The 22,492-nt window shown below is 44.7% G+C and overlaps 1 protein-coding gene across 1 annotated transcript in view; it reads right to left on the bottom strand.

The window, feature by feature from the left end:
- Nucleotides 1-617: 617 nt before the first annotated feature.
- slc2a1c (solute carrier family 2 member 1c) overlaps nucleotides 618-22,492 on the bottom strand; it is a gene marked incomplete at both ends in the record, with an annotated part of 27,829 nt that continues 5,954 nt past the window's right edge. Inside the window, 9 exons of the mRNA XM_083632966.1 lie at nucleotides 618-797; nucleotides 1,568-1,771; nucleotides 3,431-3,532; nucleotides 5,319-5,420; nucleotides 7,100-7,284; nucleotides 8,107-8,269; nucleotides 16,975-17,215; nucleotides 18,882-19,042; nucleotides 20,095-20,193. Coding sequence (XP_083489092.1) covers nucleotides 618-797; nucleotides 1,568-1,771; nucleotides 3,431-3,532; nucleotides 5,319-5,420; nucleotides 7,100-7,284; nucleotides 8,107-8,269; nucleotides 16,975-17,215; nucleotides 18,882-19,042; nucleotides 20,095-20,193 — 1,437 coding nt within the window. The remainder of the gene's footprint in view (nucleotides 798-1,567; nucleotides 1,772-3,430; nucleotides 3,533-5,318; nucleotides 5,421-7,099; nucleotides 7,285-8,106; nucleotides 8,270-16,974; nucleotides 17,216-18,881; nucleotides 19,043-20,094; nucleotides 20,194-22,492) is intronic.

The raw sequence follows: 22,492 nt of genomic DNA, 5'->3' as shown, positions 1-22,492 counted from the left end.
AGCTTGTTTATTTTACAGAGTTTTGGTCACCTGTTATTGGAGATTTTGGTACCAGAGGAAAAAAAAACCAAACCTGGTTCCAATCACTGTAACCTTTATGTATCTGCATCTTTTGACGTACCAGTTAAGAAATATTAAGAAAATCTGAATATAAACATCAATCATTTTGGGGTTGTTTCTAGTTGGTTCAGATTATGTTTTCACTCATAACTTTACTTGGAAGATGGCTCATATTTTGATTATTTGGTGCACACCTGAGTTAATGGCCTTGTTCTCACCTGCCCAAACGAACCAAACTAAAGGAGGAGTAAACGCTCTAGAGTATGAATAAATCACTCCAAACATGCCAGGTATTAATTCATGGCCAACAGTACTGTGTGCATGTAAACGCACCCAGCAGTTTGTCAAGTACAGAAGTTAAATCTATTTACAAAATGAAAACACAAAAGGGTCACAAAATGCCTCAAAACATCTGAAAAATAAAATAAAGTGAGGCTGTCTCGGCCTCTTTAAGACACATCCAGTAGGTTGACTCATTGCTGAATATACAGCATGTCCTTTGGCCTGCACTTGATGGTGCTAACATGGCCATGAGCAGGTTGAAGGTGGAGTTTGGGTCAGGTGAAGGTGTTGAATCCAGTCTTATTGTGCAGGGGAATGCCCTCCGCTCCTCTGAACTCCTCCGCAATGTCGTCAAAGGTGCGGCCCCGGGTCTCAGGAAGGCGTAGCCAGGTGAAGGTGAAGGCGAACAGAGCCACGCTCATGAAGAGGAGGTAGATGTAGGCGCCGCAGACTTTCTGTGTGGGAGAGAGAGACAGACAGAGGAGCAGCAACATATAGTAGGATCCACCATTGTTTGATTTGGTTCTTCTGCACTGATAAAAAAAAAGATCTTGATCTACAAAAAAAAAGTACCGTAATAAGTTGAATGAGATTAGTATGTAGATCAAGCAAGACTAGTCTTTGTATGAACTATTGTATTTTTTGTATGTAAAGAATACATTTTGCAAGTAAAGTCAACTTAAGTTAACTTGCAATATTAAGTTGCCTTGACTTGCATACTCAAGTTGCCATTACTTGCTAAATGTATTCTTTACATACACACAATTAAGTAATTCATACAAAGACTTGCTTGATCTACATAATAATCTCATACAACGACTGTAGTTACCTTTTTTTAATAGATCAATTACTTTTTTAAAGTAGATCAAGCACAATATTTTTTTATCCGTGTGTCTTCGTTTAAGGTTGGGTTCCCTCTCTGCATCGATATAACAAACAGATGTTTCCCACGTTAGCTGTTAAAATTAATTTCTATTATTCCAACCTAATGTTAAAGGCTTTAGCAATGAATCTATATATATTTAACATGTAACAGATTTATGTCTATTTTATTGCAGATGCATATACTGTATATTAACGGATTGAACAGATTTACAGTCTGTATTTAACAGCCACGTCTCTAAGGTGCAAAGGAATTGGCAAAAGCAAATAAGAAATCCACTCCTGAAGTTTCCCCCAAGTCTAGCTCAATCATGCAGCATGCGGTCCAACAGCATAAACCCACCAGTAATGGAGGAAAGAGGAGTGCCAGTACAAACTTCCCTCCCCAGTTGAGCATGCTGGTGAAGGCCATGGCGGTGGGCCTTGCAGGCTGGTCGAACAGCTCGGCAGCAATGAACCAGGAGATGGGACCTGGGCCCAGCTCATAGGCTGAAATCAGGCCGAAAACCACCAGCACCTGGAGGCTGCGCAGCTCCGGGACCAGGTGCTGCACAGTGGGAAGGCGACACAAAACACAGTCATATACTTGGCAGGCTGGTGGTCGGCCAGTCAGTGAGTTGGTGGAGGTGTTTTTGTGATACAGCTACTATGCTCTAAAAAGATGACAGGGAAAAATGGGATGAGAATTGCAATCCACATGGCATTCTTTTGTCATTTAAATCAATCTCTCAACTGCTGTGCACTTCTTATCTTTGTCTTTAGTCTAGTATGGAGAGGTGCTCATTGAAGCTTACACATTAAATAATGTTTTGAAAGCTTTTTTGTTGCTGTTGCTTGTTGTCTTTGTTTAAACATTTGTAACATGTGTATGCTATGCATAAGCCAATCAATAATAAAGGCTTTTTACTTTTGTACTCTTCTTAGAGTACCTTGTACATTTCATTTTTCAATATGTTAAACAAAGAGGATCCAATCTGTAAACATTTTATAATTTAGTCCAGTGATTATCAACATTTGTCCTATCGAAGACCCCTAATTTAGTTCACATTAGAGCCGTGGACCCCCATTTGATGAGATTTTGTCTCTCAGACCCAAATGCAGAGATTTTATTTATTTATTTAGGCTACTTATTTATTTGTTTGTTTGTTTGTTTGTTTATTTAACACACTTCTTCAGGCTACATCCTGGACCCTTCTTGAACTAATCGCTCCTCTTAAAAAGAGAAGAAAAAACACTACTTCCTATCAACAAATTATTCCTTTTGGTATTACGAAGACTTTGATGCACAGATGATTGCACTACTGCTGACAAAATGTACGTATTGTAAGTCGTTTTGGATAAAAGCATCTGCTAAATGACATAATGTAATGTAGGGTTAGGGTTAGATTATGTGATTATGTCCAGAACTCCATGATAACGTGTTGTAGGTAGAGAGATAACAGAGAAACTATGACCAAAACAGGCATTTTTCTTCTACAATCTCTAATTGTGTTCACATTAAGAATGGAAGAAAGAAAAGAAAAAAAAACATCACATGGATGCAACTGGGACGTATCATCAGTGATGTACCCTGGGGTCATAGGATGTTTCGGGTCTCGCAGCATCATACACCCTCGCCCAGGTGACCCAGCCGGGTCTGGCCAAGCCCCAACTTACGTCCCAGTAGCTACCCACGGTCAGCCCTCCAGGAAGGGTCGAAGGTGGTCACGTGGTCAGGGCCACTCAATCCGCTGCTCCGGAACTACTCTGCCGGGACGGGGGGAGGGGGAGGGCTCTGGTACGTAGAGGGACCGGGCTCAGTGGGTTGCCACCCGGCCGGGCTCCTCCCTCGTCTCACCAGGTCTAGGACCTGTGCGCTGCACCAGACTCCCCCGCTCCAAACATCTCATTCCGACGTGACGGTATCTTGGTGGATACCATGCAGTACCAGTAATTGGTGGCACTGCAGACTCCACTTGCGGCTTGAATGGCCCTCCTAAAAGGCCTCTCGTGGATTGTTGGGCTTCTTCCTCACGGAAGATGCAGGCTGGGGCGCTAACCCATACTGCTCCCATACCTTTTTTTTTTAATAGATTTTTTAATTTTTGTCTTAATTTTTTCCTGTTAATCATTTTAGTAGGCGTCAGGTTTTTCAAACGGTGGATATGTGATTTCGGAACTGATGTGCGAGTGAAATTAACAATAAGACTGAGTGAAATGATCTTACCAGGACTGAATCCACGATGGTCATGAGTAAGTTGCACACTGCGATGGATATGAAGCCAGTCAGGAGCAATCTCCTCCTTCCTGCCCGCTCCATCAGGAAGAACTGCAGAGGAAAAACAACAACACAAGTGCCTGCTCACATTTCTTCCAGAGTGAATAATGGTCTCTCTTTGAAACAAAAATGCAACACTATCCTGTGGTGTGCTTCAAGCTGCTAAATCATTCATAAGGAAACAGTGGTAACATTTTAGATTAACGCTCCCTTTACTCGCTATTTCAGGATATACTCAGTAGGCAAAAAACCAACAAAATGTGATAGTTATGTTGACAACACTGTGTGTGTGTGTGTGTGTGTGTGTGTGGTTGTTTTTCCTTCCTTCCTCTAAAATTGAAGGAATAGTTCATCCAAAAATGAAAATTGTGGCATCATCTGCTCTCTTTTTTTGGGATGAACTGTTCCTTTAAAATGACCACATTGGTGCCTACTCCAATATTACCTCTCTGCAGAGCCGGAGAGCCCAGCCAGCAGTCCATCTAGCTGCCGCACTGATACCAGTGACACCAGCCTAGTTATTCGCGACAGCGCCTAGCAAATTGGATGACCAAATGCTATCCATGTTAAACATCGATCAACTCACACTTCGACTAGAAACCAGAAGTGTTTTAAGGTTAAACAAATAAAAAACTTTCTGCAGGGGGAAAACAGGCTTGGGCGGGTTTACAGAGTCGCTTGTTTCCATAGACATGTGTGGTGCAATTTCGGCTCCCCTACAAGATCGGTTCGGGCACGCATTGTGATTGGCTGTAGCCTACGTGGGATTAACATGGGCAAAATGGCCGACATCTTTAGATTAGCTAACAAGCTAAACTCCTGATGTTATCAGACATGATAGACATTAAAAATATGAATCATACAAACATTCAATGATCATGTACAGTCTTTGGCCTGGAAACATAGACTGCTGGAAACCATCTGGCAACACTGGCTGGTATGAGTGCGGCTGGTATGTGTGCGGCTGGTATCAGTGCGGCAGCTATAACTGCTGGCTGGGCTCTCCGGCTCTGCAGAGAGCGGCAACTCGCCCAAGCACCCTCTTCTCTTGATCTAAAGACATACATTTAATTTCACAACAGCTACAATAAAATGCATTTATTGTATAGGCTAGATTGATCCAAGAGCTGCTTTTCTTTAGCCAGAATACCGCAGGGATTATGTATTTTTGTAGGCGTACCCAGAAGTCCCTGCACTTCCTGGTTCTTACGTGTAAAAGTCAGTGGGATTTTTGTATGGGAATTTCAGTTAAATGCTTGAAATAAGGTCTGTGGTTAACAAACGTTTATGAAACAGCAAAGTTTGTGTCATCAAGATAATCTTCACAAATAAGGACAATTTTTATGACTTTTGAAGTGTTGTCTGAAAATCGCGCTTAAAAAAATCGAAAATCATAAAAGTGGTCCTCATTTGTGACGATTATCTTGCTGAACAAAAACTTAACTTTTTCATAAACCTTTGTTAACCACGAACCTTATTTCAAGCATTTAACCAAAATCCCCATACAAAAATCCCATTGACTTTTAGAGCCGGAAGTGTTAACAGGTCTTCCGGACTCATTCGTGCGGTAGGCTACTCTATTATATAATTGCAATGGATAGGGAAATAGAGAGCACTTTGCCTTATAAACACATCATCAGATTCTCATGTATGCTGACGTACATGCTGACGTTGTTGATCATTGAACTCAACAAAAGCTACGATATGATTGGATGATCAGATTGAGGCAAACAATATTTAGCATATAGCGCTCCCAAAAAGGTAGAAACTGCCCTGTCTATTATTACTCCACATATATGGAGTGAGGGAGCTAGCTACCAGTAGAGACAGTACTCACTGCCACCAAAGTGAAGGTCACATTGACAGCCCCGACACCCAGAGTCAGGTACTTGGCCTCGTCAAACCTGGCCTGGAACATCCTGGTGGAATAATTGATGATCTGGAAGATCACAGGAGAATGTTTTTGTTAGCTGAGTGGGTTACTGGGACGGGGCGTCCATATCCTGCTGTGTTTTTAACATCCTAACCCACTGCCCCCGAATCTGTCCCACATGTAGGGAGCGAAGTACAGTACTGAGCTCCAGAAACAGCCTGAATAATTCATTGAACAAATACCACATCCTGCAAGTGAATATTTATCAGACAGCGAGCAGCACCATCCAAGAATTTGCGAGCCACACTTCTTCTGAGACAATCCTTTGCCATGAAAAGCTATGGTCACGTTTAATTTTAGAATTACAATATCTCAGCTTTCAAAATGACCCACTTTCTGTGCAAACCAGTGCTGTTACATTGTCAAAATCACACAAGGAAATAACAGTTCTAACTATTTAAATGCTTCAGCTGACAGCTTGTTGGCCTCCGCTTAGACCCCGGAATCCATTGGCCTTGCTAGCGTTAAAACAGGGTGGAAAGGGAAATAATTGTGGCAAGCCAAGTATTCCATAATGACTGAATCAGAGTGAGGCTGTCGCTATAAATATTCCCCCAATAAATTAAACCACCACTACCAAATTAGATGTTTATGCCGTTTTGTTTTAAGCTAAAAAACAAAGAACAGATACTGCAACTGTTTAGTGCAGTGGTTCTCAGAGTGGGGCCCCGTGACCCCCAGCCGTCTTTGAGGGGGTTCCAGGGGGTCCCCAGCAAAAAGGGGGACAATCTATTTTTACTATAATTCGATCCATAAATGACATGACAGAATGTATGACTATTTTGGTGGGTTTCAAATACTTTCTGTAATAAAACAACTAAATGCAAAAATGGGGGACGCTGGGATCAAATCTTGTCAAATGGGTGGTATAATTGGAGTCCTTGATGTGAAAAAGTTTGAGAGCCTGGTTTACTCCATAGCAAGATGTTAAACCTGAATGGATCTTTTTAGCTGCGACCGGTCGGTCAGTCGGTCGGTCGGTCGGTCGGCCGGCCGGCGGGGTCGGTCCACAAAAAGTTTAGCGGGCACAGTTTTCGCCCTATGGAGGCTGAAATTTTGCATGGAGGTCAAGTGTGTGTGTGTGTGTGTGTGTGTGTGTGTGTGTGTGTGTGTGTGTGTGTGTGTGTGTGTGTGTGAATTTGTGTTCATGACGAGGAGAAAGAACAAGCACATCCACTGACGAAAAGTGGGCAGGTACTGAGCTGAAGGTGAAAGTGTACAAAAAAAAAAAAAAAAACAGCTCGCACTCTGCATGGGCTCAGTTTTCAGTGATTTATTTAGCACCAAGAAAGTGATGTTTCGAGCGTCAAGCTCTTCATTAGACTGATTCACTCAGTCTGATGAAGAATTTGTTGATAAGTTGGTGGTCATTTGTGTTCATGCCTATTGGCTAAAGGGGGCGGTGGGCAAATTTCAAAATGCAGAATGGCAGGGGCATAGGGCTGAAATTTGGCATGGAGGTCAAATGTGTGAAGGTGTGTATTTCTGTTCATGCCAATTGGCTAAAAGAGGGGCAGTGAGATTTCGAAATGCAAGGTGGCAGAGGCAGAGTAGCGTGGGCTGTCCCTGCCATCCTGCATTTTGGAAATTTGCATATACAGTATGTGGTCACAGCTATTGCGAATTCGCACTTGTGGATATTGGTTTTACTCTTTCATGTGTTACTACTAAATCACATGACTGACCGCATTGAACCCGGACAGCTGGCTGCCCAGGTTGACGATGAGGACGATGATGATGGGCTGCCTGTAGCTGCGCTTCTTGAAGAACTCGTGGACGGTGACGCTGCTCTGGGTGTGAGCTGCCTCCTCCTTCATCTCCTGCAGCTCAGTCAACACCTTGTCCGGACTACCTCTCAGTCTCAGCAAGGCTGGGGATTCAAATAGCATCTCTTAAAATCGACCTATAATCCTATAGTGCTTCCACTGAGGAGACCACTGGAGTAGCTACATCAAAAAATATTTCCATCTTTTGCTATGTGGAGGTTAGCCATAATTCCATACACAGCTTCTGCTTGTGTCTTATATCTATGATGACATTCCTCTATACGGGAGGGGGGGATGGGTCGGGGAGTGGAACAAGATCCCTAACGAAATTAAGTCTGCGAATTCTCTGAACAGTTTTAAGAACCTCCTGAATAAATTCTTGCTGAGTAAGCTAGAGTAACGTGCTGAGCCTTTCATTGAAATGGTTTTTGAACTTGTGTTGATTGTATCTCTTGTTTCTTTTTTTTCTTGATTGATCTGTATTGTTTATTTGATGTTATGTGTTACTGTATGTCCTATTTTTTAAGACCAGGGACCATGTTGGAAATAAGTGTCTGCACTTTTACATGTTTATCCCTTGGATTTTGTTGGATTTTATATCCATAATAATTAAATCAATCAATCAATCAATCAATCAATCAATCAATCAATCAATCAATCAATCAATCAATGATTTCTTCTCTGTTATATAATTGATGGTACTGTACATCAGTATTTGCTGAATGTTTTTCTACTCATTATACTGTTGGCACACTATTGTTTTTAGACCATTTCTCTCTATATTGGCAGCTTGTTATACTGATAATACACAAAGAAATAACTTATTGTACTGTAGCAAGAGAGAGCTCCAACTGAACAACTAAAATGTAAATTATCTGACCATTCAAAGGTGCATTTTTCTGAATGCCACAGTCAGTTGGACCCACCAGCCTCCGCCTGGCTCTCTTTGCCCCGGTTGATGAGCAGGTAGCGGGGGCTCTCGGGGCAGAAAGGCAGGACCAGGTACTGCACCAGAGCCGGGATGAGGGACAGGGACAGCATCAAGGCCCAGTAATGCTCTGTGCCCAGAACTGTCTCCAGGCCCACCACCTGCAGCAAACAAAGAGGAAATACACAGTTTCACTTCATATACAGTAGCACAAGGGGTTGTCAATGTCTTCATGGCACAGTCCACAAATGGACACACATATCTGACCAGGGACCCATACTATTTAGTTTAGTATAGGTGTCGAACTGTCACCAGACACTAGAGAAGGTAAATTGAGACAAGCTGATGTATGATTTCCAATGTTTTGTAATTGGCTGGTGTGGAGATGAGCTTCCTCCTCGGGGACCAATACAAAAACATCAGTCAGGCAGAGATCAAAGCAACTCATGGAGTTAGTGTGCTAACTGAAGTTCAGGAACACAAAGACCACACCATGTAATTATCTGCGCCGCACTAAGCTATTTCACCTGCGCTCCAATCACTTCACTGATGAATACACCTGTGTTCTATCAACTCAATCACTCGTAGCATATATAAACATGACCATATTCTCTCTCCCCCGCCCGTTCACCTCAGTCGTCACGACTGCTTGTTCAAGACGCACTCGTTCGTTCCGACCCACTTCAACTCAAGCGAACAGTTCATTAAAATAGTTAGAGAAGAAAAGAAAAGTCAGCTTGCACGCTCCGTTGTACGTCCCTCGCCTGGGCTTCAAATCTTCGCCATCCAGCTCCAGCCAGACACCGCCCTCTCAGGCCCGTAGCCAGAGTTTGAGAAATACCGAGGTCATTTTAGCGCGGCGTGGGGGTCCCAGGGGGGGCTGTGCCCCCCCGGATAGAAAATTTTGTCCATTTTAAAGTAAAATGCTTCAATCTGGTGCACTTTGAGAGCAAAATGAAGAGGCTAGATCTATAAAGAACTACATACATCATGTTAGATTAATATCCTCTTTACTGTGCTGTTGCTTTAAAATGATACCAAAAATAAATCTCTCCCCATATGATATAATTTATATTCTGCATACAGGTCACATGGCAGAATACTGCTCAATTAAATACAATGGCCCATCTACACAAACATCACTTACAGGGGAGTTACTTACCCATTCACTTCAATAGAACTGTCCCCAAAGTCTAGCCCCAATCTAGCCTCAATGCAAAATCTGAATGTTGGGAGTTATCTCTCTTCCTTCTATAGCACACAGAGAGGAAGCAAATTGTTGCATTTCCGATCAACTGTCGCATTAAAACATCAATGACAGATTAATAGATCTGGGGACCGGGGCTAAAAAAAAAAAAATTGGTGTGGAAAATACCGAGGTCATGACCTCGGTGTCCTCAATGGTAGCTACGGGCCTGCGCCCTCTACACCGCTGCCGTCATCGGAGATCCTCACGCGGCAGCCGGTCCTCCATGCACGCCCCGTGCCGACACGTTCGGGACAGCCTTCCAGCCCAGCTCGAGCCACAGCAATGCCGAGGCCTGGCCACCCCATGGCCAACCACCATCTCCGACTGGACCGTCGGTCACCTCCACGCTCCAGCTGACCCTCCTTGGTTCCACACTCTTCGCCTTAATCATGGCCAGGTGGTACCTCTTCCCAGGCCCGTAGCTACCATTGAGGACACCGAGGTCATGACCTCGGTATTTTCCACACCATTTTTTTTTTTTTTTTTTTTTTTTTTTTTAAATAGCCCTGGTCCCCAGATCTATTCATCTGTCATTGATGTTTTAATGCGGCTGATCGGAAATGCAACAATTTGCTTCCTCTCTGTGTGCTATAGAAGGAAGAGAGATAACTCACAACATTCAGATTTTGCATTGAGGCTAGATTGGGGCTAGACTTTGGGGACAGTTCTATTGAAGTGAATGGGTAAGTAACTCCCCTGTAAGTGATAGTTAGTGAAGTTAGTCACTGCACATTGAATAAAGCAATTTTCCAGTGAATCGTGTACTCCAGGATGCTCTTTGGTTTGTCCATTGAACTTTTGTCGTGATACTGTCCTGTCCTGAGAGCACCGACCTCCTTTTGTGGAGGGACTGACGCACAAGAGACTCCTTTTGTATTGATATCCCCTGTAAGTGATGTTTGTGTAGATGGGCCATTGTATTTAATTGAGCAGTATTCTGCCATGTGACCTGTATGCAGAATATAAATTATATTATATGGGGAGACATTTATTTTTTGTATCATTTTAAAGCAACAGCACAGTAAAGAGGATATTAATCTAACATGATGTCTGTAGTTTTTTATAGATCTAGCCTCTTCATTTTGCTCTCAAAGTGCACCAGATTGAAGCATTTTACTTTAAAATGGACACATTTTTCTATCCGGGTGGGCATAGCCCCCCCTGGGCCCCCCACGCCGTGCTAAAATGACCTCGGTATCTCCAAAACCCTGGCTACGGGCCTGCCTCTTCCGTCTTAATTCAAGTTTAGCTTTCCTGAAACTCCTGTATAGCCTACTATCGGTTTTTCGACTTGCAGTATATTGACATCACATCTCACGCGATTACCATTGACTTAAGCAACTCTAAAGTTTAAACCATGCATTTACTGAATAAATACTACCACCTGTATGAGGGGTGGACAGTGCCAATGTTCACCTCACTAAGCAACAGCCACTCGTCCCACATGCTGCTGCTGCCACTCCTACAAAGTCATGTCACGCCACTACCGATTACCGCTACTACGACTGCTACCACTATTACTACGGCTACTACTAGACTTGGCTACTATAGCAGGCTACTACTGCTAGATGCCGCTGCTGCTACTACTACTTCTGCTACTACTGTTAGCTGCCACTACTACGACATGCCGCGATGACAGACTACCGCTACTACAGTAATACTACTGCTAGCTGCTGCTACTACTGCCACCGCTAGCTCCTGCTACTACTAATACAGTAATAACAAAGCGAAAAAATGAGCTGCTTGGAGTTTAAAGATAAATAAATTGAATAAGAAGTAATTTGTACCTGCGTACTTCACAGTTAACAAACAGTGTACATCTTCACAGAGTTGATATGGGCAACAACACAAAACGCAACGCGTTTCAACCGTTGGTTTTCGTCAGGCTGTATGGAAGGGCGTCGGCCGCCGCACCAGGATAAATAGAGAACATAGCCTACGTGGCACAGGTAACGTGGAGTGACGTGGAGGGGGCAGAGCCCTGACGTCAGAGGAAAAGGTATGCTCTACTAGGATAGACAGAACTAGCAGAGATCCATAAATGATGGTATATTACAAAAATATGCGCCTTGCAAGGGGTGGTGTATGCCATTTCTTGCCCCTGCCCGCTCTAGTACATCGGGAAGACCTCGCGTCAGTTACAAATACGGATCACGGAGCACAAGAGCGCGCTCCGGCGTCAGGACACCAAGGCCCCTCTCGTCGATCACTTCATTCGACACAACCATAGTGTCTCAGACCTCCGCTTCTGGGCCATAGACATTGTCAAACCCCACCCGAGGGGTGGCGACCTGGACAGGACGCTTCTCCAGCGTGAAGCGCAATGGATCCACAGGCTGGATACCTCCGCTCCTAATGGACTCAATGAGGAGCTGGACCTTGCATGCTTTTATTTAGTTAGATCATGAAGTCTGCATTACTGGAATGCCTACTGGTACATTTATATTTATTATTTATTAATTATATGTATTGCTCTGTGCGATTCTTGCATCATATCCTTGCGCTATTTTGCTGATATGCTTTGCACTATCATCAACATGATAGGACGTGTATTTTCCTACAGCATTATTGATGTGACATGTAGCCTATTTTTGTAATATACCATCATTTATGGATCTCTGCTAGTTCTGTCTATCCTAGTAGAGCATACCTTTTCCTCTGACGTCAGGGCTCTGCCCCCTCCACGTCACTCCACGTTACCTGTGCCACGTAGGCTATGTTCTCTATATATCCTGGTGCGGCGGCCGACGCCCTTCTATACAGCCTGACGAAAACCAACGGTTGAAACGCGTTGCGTTTTGTGTTGTTGCCCGTATCAACTCTGTGAAGATGTACAGTTTGTTAACTGTGAAGTACGCAGGTACAAATTACTTCTTATTAAATGTATTTATCTTTAAACTCCAAGCAGCTCATTTTTTTGCTTTGTTATTATAGTTGCCTGCTGAGTTGCTTTGGTCCACACCTTTTTGTGCGTTCCTACTACTAATACAGTACCGCTACTACTACTTGCCGCCACTACAGCTAGCTGCGGCTACTAACGCCACTACTCTACTACTGGCTGATACTCCTACTACTACTACTGTTAGCTGCCGCTACTGCGACATGCCACGATGACCGACTACCGCTACTACAGTAATACTACTGCTAGCTGCCACTACTACTGCCACTGCTAGCTCCCCTTACTACTAATACAGTACTGCTACGAAAAATGCCAAAAACACTGTTAAAGGGACAGTTCATCCTAAAATCTACACCGTTAAAAGGGACAGTTCATCCCAAAATCTACACCGTTAAAAGGGACAGTTCATCCCAAAATCAACACTGATAAGATTCAAGATTCAAGATTCAAGATTCAAAATTCAAGATTTTTATTGTCACTCCATGGTACAAGTATCACGTGTGAAATTCTTGTGCTGTGGACTCCGTTTACGACATATATAGTACAAATATAGCAAGGCATATGAGTGCAAAAACAACAAGCAATAGGGCAATAGGCAATAAGCAGTAGCAATAAGTAACAATAGCAATAGGGCAGTATAGTGATAAGACAAGTCCGAGACAGTGGCCTATTCACTGCACCTAGGTGCACATGTCATGTGCATACATTAGACGCGCCCAAACATTTCAAATTCGACGTATTTGTCACACAGGTGCAAATAGCATGTACTTTATCATACAGGTGCAAATAGTATGCACCTTATTAGACATACAATTAAACATTAGAAATCCGTAATGGCAGCAGCTGCAGTGCGGTACGGCACGGCTACTACGCTATTTGTGCATGTTAAGGAGTCTCGTGGCCTGCGGGAAGAAGCTGTTCCTCAAGCGATTTGTGCGTGCTTTTGGAACCCTGTATCTCCTCCCTGAGGGTAGCAGGGAGAACAGGCTGTTGTGGGGATGGTTTGTGTCTTTGATGATCTTCAGGGACCTCCTGAGGCACCGCTGGTTATACAGTTCATGTCTCGTCGCTCCCCGAGATCAGCCCCACGACTGCTGTGTCGTCTGCAAACTTCACGATGGTGTTAGAAGCTTGGGTTGCCACGCAGTCGTGGGTGTAGAGGTCGTACCAGAAGGGGCTGGAGACGCACCCCTGGGGCGCTCCTATGCTGATGGTCAGTGGGGAGGAGGTGAGGTTGCCCACCCTCACCACCTGGGTGAGGGAGAGTTCATCCCAAAATCTACACCGTTAAAGGGACAGTTCATCCCAAAATCTACACCGTTAAAAGGGACAGTTCATCCCAAAATCTACACCGTTAAAGGGACAGTTCATCCCAAAATCTACTCTTAAAAGGTACAGTTCATCCCAAAATCAACACTGTTAAAGGGACAGTTCATCCCAAAACAAAACGGTTAAAGGGACAGTTCATCCCAAAACAACACTAGCTCTCCGTGCACACGCTTCCACACTCCCCCCCCCCCCCTCCCCTCCCATCCTCTTCATTCAGCCCTTGGCACCGGGGCCCCGCTAGCTCTGCCCGCCACCGCAGCTCTTTACCCCCTACCTATACTTTCCCTCCTGTTCTAAACCCATTCGGCCCCCTCCCCCTCCCTCCCCCAACCCTCGTCCCCCCTTCCCCATCACCCCAATGTATAGAATAACATGTCATCGTCCTCCCTGTTCCACAGGCCTTGGACGCACTAGGTCCCCATGCACACACGTCCTCTCGTCCCCCCCCCCCACCTCTCGTTTCCCCCCCTCCCCTCCCATCCTCTTCTTTCTGCCTCCGCGGCTTTTTACCCTCCCCCTCCCTCCCCCAACCCTCGTCCCCCCTTCCCCATCACCCCAATGTATAGAATAACATGTCATCGTCCTCCCTGTTCCACAGGCCTTGGATGCACTAGGTCCCCATGCACACGCGTCCTCTCGTCGCCCCCCCACCTCTCGTTTCCCCCCCCCCCCTCCCATCCTCTTATTTCTGCCTCCGCGGCTTTTTACCGCCACGGCCTCCGCGGCCCTCGGCGCCGTTCCCCTTCCTCCTGTTCTAAAACCATCCGATCCCTTCCACGTCCCTCTCCCAACCCTTCCCCATCACCCCAATGTACTTTATGTTGGACTCGCAGCCGCGCTGCAGTCCTCTGCGCCTGTTAACTCACCACTCTATTCGGGTGCCACCGCCGCCCTCGACACAGCCCCGTCACCGCCGCTGTCGTCCCCATCACCTTACCACCTCAGTCAGGCACTGCCGCGCCCTCGACACGGACCCGCCACCACCGTCCCCATCGCCTTACCACCTCACGCAGGCGCCATCGCGCCCTCGACACGGACCCGCAGCTGCCACTGCCCTCCCCGTCCCCTCACCAATCCAGCCATGTGTCAAAGCCAAAAATCATGTGAGGACAGGTAATTTCCGCTAGTGTCTCTTAATGTGTCTTAAAGGTCTCAACCTGGAATTGGCTGCGCCTCAATACCAGCACCAGCAGACTGAGATTCAGCAGTCCAGGCTCAAGCACAGACCACCAGCAGTCCAGGCTTCAGCCAGGGAACCAACGACGGCAACATCCGTACCGCAGCCACCACTACAGCCCTGAACACCGCAGCTAGCGGCCAGCAGTGGGAGAGAGTAAAATCTCTCCCTTCCGCGTAAGTCTTCAAACAGACCAGTGTATAAGTGGCCAGAATAATTCATCATGAGTGGCTTGCTTGCCGCAAAAGAATACATAACTGCCGTTGAGTCTCCCATCCACAGGCTTGGCCCAGAAGCACACGCATCACGCATCATCACGGACCCGCAGCTGCCGCTGCCCTCCCAGTCACCTCACCACTCGATTCAGGCGCCACTGCGCCCCCGACATAGACCCGCAGCTGCCGCTGCCATCGCCTCATCACCCTATTCGGGCACCGCTGTGCCCTCGATATGGTCCGCACTGACACTGCAAGCCGCCCGCTCCAAAGGTCGTCATTGAAGCTCTTTTTGGGGGAATGAGCGTTCTCGACAACCATCTTACCAACAGTCGAGACATGGATATTCAAATCCACTGCACCACTCTGACCCATCTGACACCGGTCCCTCCGTTTTCGACCCCGTCTCGAACCTCAGTGCTTCTACCTGATCACCATGTCACAACCATAAACGCCTCTCCCCTAAACCCTTTCGTCTTCTATTCACGGGCCACCGCCCTCGACACGGACCTTAAGCCATGCTACCGTTCCTGCTTCCGTCGAAGATATCAAAGTTATCCAATATATCAACTTCACCAACGAAGCCATGTTTCTCCTGGCTTCCTTCGGTTTACCTTGCTCGTAATTGACGAACAACTCTTCCCCTACATCTCCCCATGGTTCTCCAGCCTCTCAGACATCTCCATCCGCTCCCCGAACACTCAGTTTCAACCTCGGGAAGAAACCAACCAGCCTGGTTTTCTCATCCCATTTTCCCGTCGCTTAAATTCATTTCCGAGCCCTACGAGCCCATCCTAACCTAATCAACCGGAGGCTCCACCATCACCTCCACCATCACCTCCACCACATCCTGCTCAAATCAGGAATTCCTCATCGCTTCCAGACAAGGTCTCTGCAACCACACGTGTAACCGTAGGCCGCTTCCTCGACGATATCTACAGAGCCCGTTCAGTTAGCTTGTTGAAGCACTCTTTTGGGGGCTGATGGAGCCGGGACTCCATCCCGTGAAGCTGAGCTGCGCTCTAGAACCGAGCTTCACCCAAAGACGCTACCCCCACTCTGAGTCTCAACCCCTGGGTTCCTGTCACTGCCGTACCACTCTCCTGAAGAGACGCTGTCGCACCGCGACCCCATTCACGTTCTCGCACCCAAACACCCACTTACAATAAATTATCTTTTTGTTTAAACATGGTGTGGTCTGTGTTAGTGAATTCTTGGTTAAGAAAAAGTAAAGTCCTTAGGTTGAGAGGTCCCCATTGGAAATGATATACTGGCACTTACAATGAGAACCTCCAGTGAGAAGAGAGTCAAATGTATCCACAACATCCAAGTCCAATAAGGAGGGAAGAGACTTTGGAAGAGGTCTTTGTTGAAAAAATGTCCATGCTAACAAGTCATTTAGTCTCATAATCAGCCTTCAAATCTTAACTCTACTTCTTTCCACTGCAGCTTCACATGTTTCAGGAATTTTCTACAAATGAGTGTCAGTATCCTGAAACAAGTCAGAATAAGGCAGATCAATATTGCAATTTTGATTCTACAGAATTCTTGCATTCTTTGGATCGGGAAAAAAATTATCGAACGCCCTTGACAGTTTTTTTCTGCAGTGACTTAATCTGAGTTAAATTGGAGATCTTTTCCATATATAGCTTAGAATCAATGCATTTTTGCCCGATAGTCATAGGGTCGAAACTTGTTGCTTTACATTACTTTGACTGGAAGTTCCCATTGTTCTATTGTATTTCAGTTGTTTTCAAATAAACCAGTCTTAACTTTTTCAGTGAAAATGAAAGGATTACACCCCATCCTCACCTGCGTTGTGTGGTCTTCCCCGCAGCTGGGGATCGAACCGTGAGCCTCCGACATGGGAGGGGGACGCTCTAAAGACGGTAAAACCCATGGCTCTAGCATCTGTCGCTATAGAGCGTCTCTTGAGGCGTTGGAGAGTGAGGTTTACTCACTAGACAGCACCACCTCTTGGCCACTGTTACACTCACCATTCCCACCAGGATGCCGGAGGCGAAGGACACCTGGTTGAGCGTAGCGAAGGCTCCTCTCAGGTCGGTGGGCGACACCTCCTGGATGTAGAGTGGATTGAGGCTCATCACCAGACCGCAGAACAGACCGAACACCAGGCGGCCCACGATCAGAACCTCAAACGACTCGCTCGCCTTGGAGGCGAACATCAGACAGGCTCCCACCACAGACAGGCAGTTCACTATCAGGATGGAGTTACGCCTGAGAGAGGAGGAGAGGAGAGGAGAAGAGAAAAGAGCAGAAAATGGTAAATGGACTGCATTTATATAGCGCTTTTATCCAAAGCGCTTTACAATGTGCCTACATTCACCCGTTCACACACCGAAAGGCGTGCCATCGGGAGCAATTTGGGGTTCAGTGTCTTGCCCAAGGACACTTCGACATGCGGACTGGAGGAGCCGGGGATCGAACCACCGACCTTCAGATTAGCGGATGACCCGCTCTACCTCCTGAGCCACAGCCGCCCCGAGAAGAGAAGAGATGACGCCTACATTCCACTAGGTCCGTGTCCAGTCCGTCTGCGCTGCGGTACGGCATCGGAGCCAATACGTTTCCACTCTAATCATTGTGTCAACTCCCACCTACTCCGCTGCGTTGTGTGTCTACTCCGTCCCAGCTCCGACGATCCGGAGCTCTCCGGAAAAAATACGCAAGGGTTCTATTTTTCACGGATGACGGAGCAAAGCTGCAGCAAGTTGGGCGGAGCCAGGCATGAAATCAACAGGGCAGAGGTGTTTACAGCATTCAATATCAAGCCAGAGGACAAACATGTATGAGGAAAAGTTCATAATTGAAGTGGAAAACCACAAAATAATTTATGACACGACCCATCCTTTTTACAAGGACAACACCAAGCAAGTCCACCCCTCCTCGGCTTCTCCAGTTGGGAACAATGATCTTCTGCCTGTTTGTCGTTGTATTTATCCCACATACAAATTGTCTCGCGCGATTTCACCGCGATAACTTGTCAGTCTCATCACTCTAGCTGTCTGGCGGAGCGGAGCCGTGACGTGCTCTGCACGCAGCCGGTTAGTGTTGGCGGAGCACAGAGCACGTAGCAAAACCGGAGAACAGCTGCAACGCAACGCAAATGCAACCAGTGCAATCCCGGCGTGAGAGATGAGGGGGAGGAGAGAAGAGAGATAAGAAACAACACAAAACAAGGATGCAACAGGATAGAATAGATCAGTTGCCTGATATCAGACAATTGTCAACTTGTTACACTCCATTTCCATCTTTAGTCTACCATTGCCTCAACTTTAACTGACTAGGAAAGTGGTTCTCAAAGTGGGGTCTGGGGACACCCATGGGTCCTTGAGGGGGTTCCAGGGGGTCCCCAGCAAAAAGGATGATAATTTATTTTCATTATAATACCATGAAATCCATTGTATCCATTAGTAACAGACCGACTTATATTTCTATTTTGGTCATGGGTTTCATACTGTGCACTTTCTGTAATAAAGCATCTAAAAGCCAGACACATTTGTGTCATTTTTAGGGGTCCTTGACTTGGAAAAGGTTCAGGAACCACCGCCGCAGGGAGGGGGGGGGTTACATTTTCCCTAACCAATCACTAGAGGTTTGACAACATCTTAACAATGGTGTTAGTCCCAGCTGTGGTGCTGATTGGCTAATCATTACCCCCCCCCCCCCCCCCCCCATTGGACCGATCATCAGTCGAGAAACCGCTGGTTCATGTCGCAATGCCAGACCAGCAGTGGGTTGATTTGAAAGTTTAGACTCAGGCAAATAGATTGGAGTTTAGTAGAAATTAGAATAGAATAGAATAGAATCCTGCTCCTCCACTCAGTTCTGACCTATGCTCTAATTCCACATCTGTTCAGGCTGGTGTCTTGATGGTCTCTACCTGCCATAAGAGTCTGCCAGATATTTGACCCCCAGTGACCCCAGCAGGGCTCCGAAGTCCTTAATGCTGACGGAGAGCGACCACAGCAGAGTCAGGCTGTGGTCAGGCATCGACTGGTTGTGTCTGGCTCTCCAGGTGGTGTTGAAGAACTGCTCGATGATCTACACAGTAGAGAGGGGGATCAAACATCTCACTAAACGGGGTTATAAATATAGCAGGGAGTGGACTGCTCTCTGACAAATCAAGTAAAGAAGATTGTGATTGAAATGCCTTACAGCTTCTTCTTACCCATACTTCTTTAAATCATTCAAGGCAACAACACTAAAATCACCCTGAACCACTTTAATACTGTTAAAAAACAGTAGAGGGGGACTTTGGAGATGTACTTAGCATTTGGATAACTGGCCAAGCATTTCCAGCAGCTACAATGGAGTTTGACAATAGAAGATTTTTCATCTAAAACTTGAACAGTAAACTGTCGGTAGCTTCATTAGACCAGAATGCAATGCAGCCTGACACCGTTTCTCCACTAGAAAACCTCCGGCTATTGCTACCGGTCGCCACCTACATGTAAAACCCACAGCTGAAATGCTCAGGCATGTTCATGCACGTTCTCTGGGAGTTGTCACAAGGTGTTCTGGGAAATGTAGGAAATTACTACATGAAGTAGAAGTAGATGAGGGCAGGTCGAGGGAAGCCTACAGTATGTCTGTGTAAATAGTCACATCACAAAATGACTGCTGGAATACACTGAACATAATAGTGTGCCTGTAATTTTCTGTGCCTGCAAAGTTTCACATTCATCATAGGTCAACAGGCTTCCATGATGATAGCTACCTGTGTGCAAACAGTGAGCAGTCCAAATCCCTGCTTTGCCCAGGAACCAGCCCTGGACCTGAGCCACAAAGTTGCACTGGATTGTGAAGTTTATTCAATGTTTTATAGAAGCTGTGAGATGTTTGGAGGTTAGCACCAACTGTCAGCCAGACTTCTCAGCCAGCCAGCCAGTCTGATATATTGGGCCAATATTGGACTTTTAAGGGATAGAGGGCCAGAGGGTCATCTACTGCCAATGTGAAGGAAATAGTTCAATTATGTGTTTTGTAAATTGTTGGTGTATCAGCAGCTTTGACAGAAATATCAGTATTATCAGTATGGACCATCATAAACCCGTATCAAGCAAAGCGCCTGAGCTCCTCTCTGTCCTGCTCACCTTGGCTGGAGCGTTGACATTGCCGGTGTGGTATCCAATCTGTAGGGAGCCCAGCACCGCTGCCAGGATGGAGGTCAGGAGCGTGGCTGTCAGATGGCTCTGTAACACAGGGTGGGGGGAAATAATGTGTTACTTTATCCTGTAACCTCCCTTAAAAAGTAGTTATGTACTTATTTAATGATAAGGATGGCATAAACATGCTTATGCAGTGTGTTGACAGCCAATGCAATACAAGACGCTTGCTGTTTTTAAAACCGTAAGATAATCTCATTTACTTTATATCGAGCAGAATTAGATTTCGTTTCGTTTTGTTTTGTTTCGAAAAAAAGTTATTTAACAACTTTCAAGTACAGGGTAAAACCATATAAATGACATTGTCAGGGATAGCATGATGAAGTCCAGGAGTTATTTCCATCATGGTCCCTGGTGGGCCAACAGTCCAACCCTGCTCTCAAGGTGTTTACAGTCATTTAGACAAAGAGGCAGGGTGACTTACATCAGCAACAATAATAATAATAACACAATAACATTCAGTTTGTCAATTTACCCAACAATCTGTTACCAGTCTAATAGTGATCTATCTATTACAATTGATCACTACAAAAGTATTGCAATATATTTACAACGTACAAACTCCCCAGTGTATATTACATAAATAAATAAATAAATAAATAAATAAATACATACATACATACATACATACATACATACATATACATACATACATACATGCACACGCACATACCGGTATGTGTATACATACACATACTGTATGTACACACACATACCTTCATACTGCAATACATACTACAAATTATCCAATCTATCTATTACAAAATATATTATAGATTGTAAAAAGAAAAAGAAAAATATATTTGACAAATATTATTATCTGTTACAGGTCTTACAGGTATTATATCTATTATTATCTATTACAGTCTAATTTGTATATACAGATGTGCAATACGGAGTCAGGTAGCAGTAATAATAAATTGATAAGATCCATTACAATCAATTAAGATAAGCAACTGTCCAATATGTGTCGGATAATGATACTGAAAGATAAAATAATAAAAGTAATAAAAGTACAATTTATTTATAAAACCCAAATCAAGTTAAGTTAAAATAAGTTAAAAGTAAGTACGTTTCAAAAATATATAAATTTGGCAATGTGGAGTCTCACAGTGTCTCTGTTTGTTTCAAGAATTTTGTCCGGCCACAGCTATGCCGTTTTACGTGCGATCGGGCTGAAACTTTCAGGGGTTGTAAAGAGCACCCTTGCATAGCCGGATTTTTTAAGTAGGTGATTGCCCTAATTACCTAATGATGTGATGTCATCAGTGATGTCAGTGATGTCATTCTTCCTGGCTGAGGCTAATAGTTCAGTGATGAGTTCATCAGTGATGTCATCAGTGATAATGTCATGTTCCAGACCATGGGGGGTCCTCACGGGTCCGCTAGTAATAATAATAATAATAATAATAATAATAATAATAATAATAATAATAATAATAATAATAATAATAATAATAATAATAATAAAACACATTAACACATTAAGTTACCACAAAATCTCAGTGTTACCTCCAACACTGACAATAATAATCAGAGATACAGAAGTCTGATCTCAGCACAGCCAGTGATCTCAGACTCAGGGACACTACAGTACTACTGTATGTGACCTTTGACCTCTCTAAACATCAGCAGTCCTCATGACCACTTGTAGAGGTTAAGGACAGCATGAACCACAGTATTCTCACACATCTGCAAAAGACGTGCGGCATTCAAATTACCACAAGTCTGTCAGTGAGTTAGAGCAGTTCCTGTCACGCAGTGTTGGTTTTCAGCAAAAGGGGTAAAACAAACAAACCTCCTTGGATGCCATTTGTCTGGGTGAGATGGGTTATCACTCCCTCAAGATGTAGGTGCATTTATTGTCTTCTAATTTCCTCAGCTGTAAAAAGCCCAAATGAGCCCAGATTTAATGCAGGAAGTCACCAAACAGTTTACACGCGTACAGACAGTACACGTGACACTGAAGACAATAGCTAGTGGTCAGTGGTATCGCCGCAATGAGCTTTTCCATAAACAAATTTCACACACATAATATACAAAATTTCACAGACATAACTGTATGTTATGGACAAATGTAGATGTTTGTAATAACGGTTATAAATAAATAAGGATTTTTCCATTGGTGTTAATTTTCAACTATAACTTTACAATACTGCTTCCCAACTGCATTAAAATCTAAATATATAGGCACAGAGGACATGTATGCTTCAGGTCACACAATTAATTTTAATATTTTTTCTTTAAAAAAAACAATAAACATGCTATACAGTAGCCTACTACAGTACTATACTCTAGCATGCCGACTTACCTGTGCTGTGGAGTA

Source organism: Poromitra crassiceps (assembly GCF_964638095.1).
Source record: "Poromitra crassiceps genome assembly, chromosome: 3".
Lineage (NCBI taxonomy): Eukaryota > Metazoa > Chordata > Actinopteri > Beryciformes > Melamphaidae > Poromitra > Poromitra crassiceps.
Note: the sequence above shows the minus strand (reverse complement) of the source record. Positions and strands in the feature narration are given on the sequence as shown.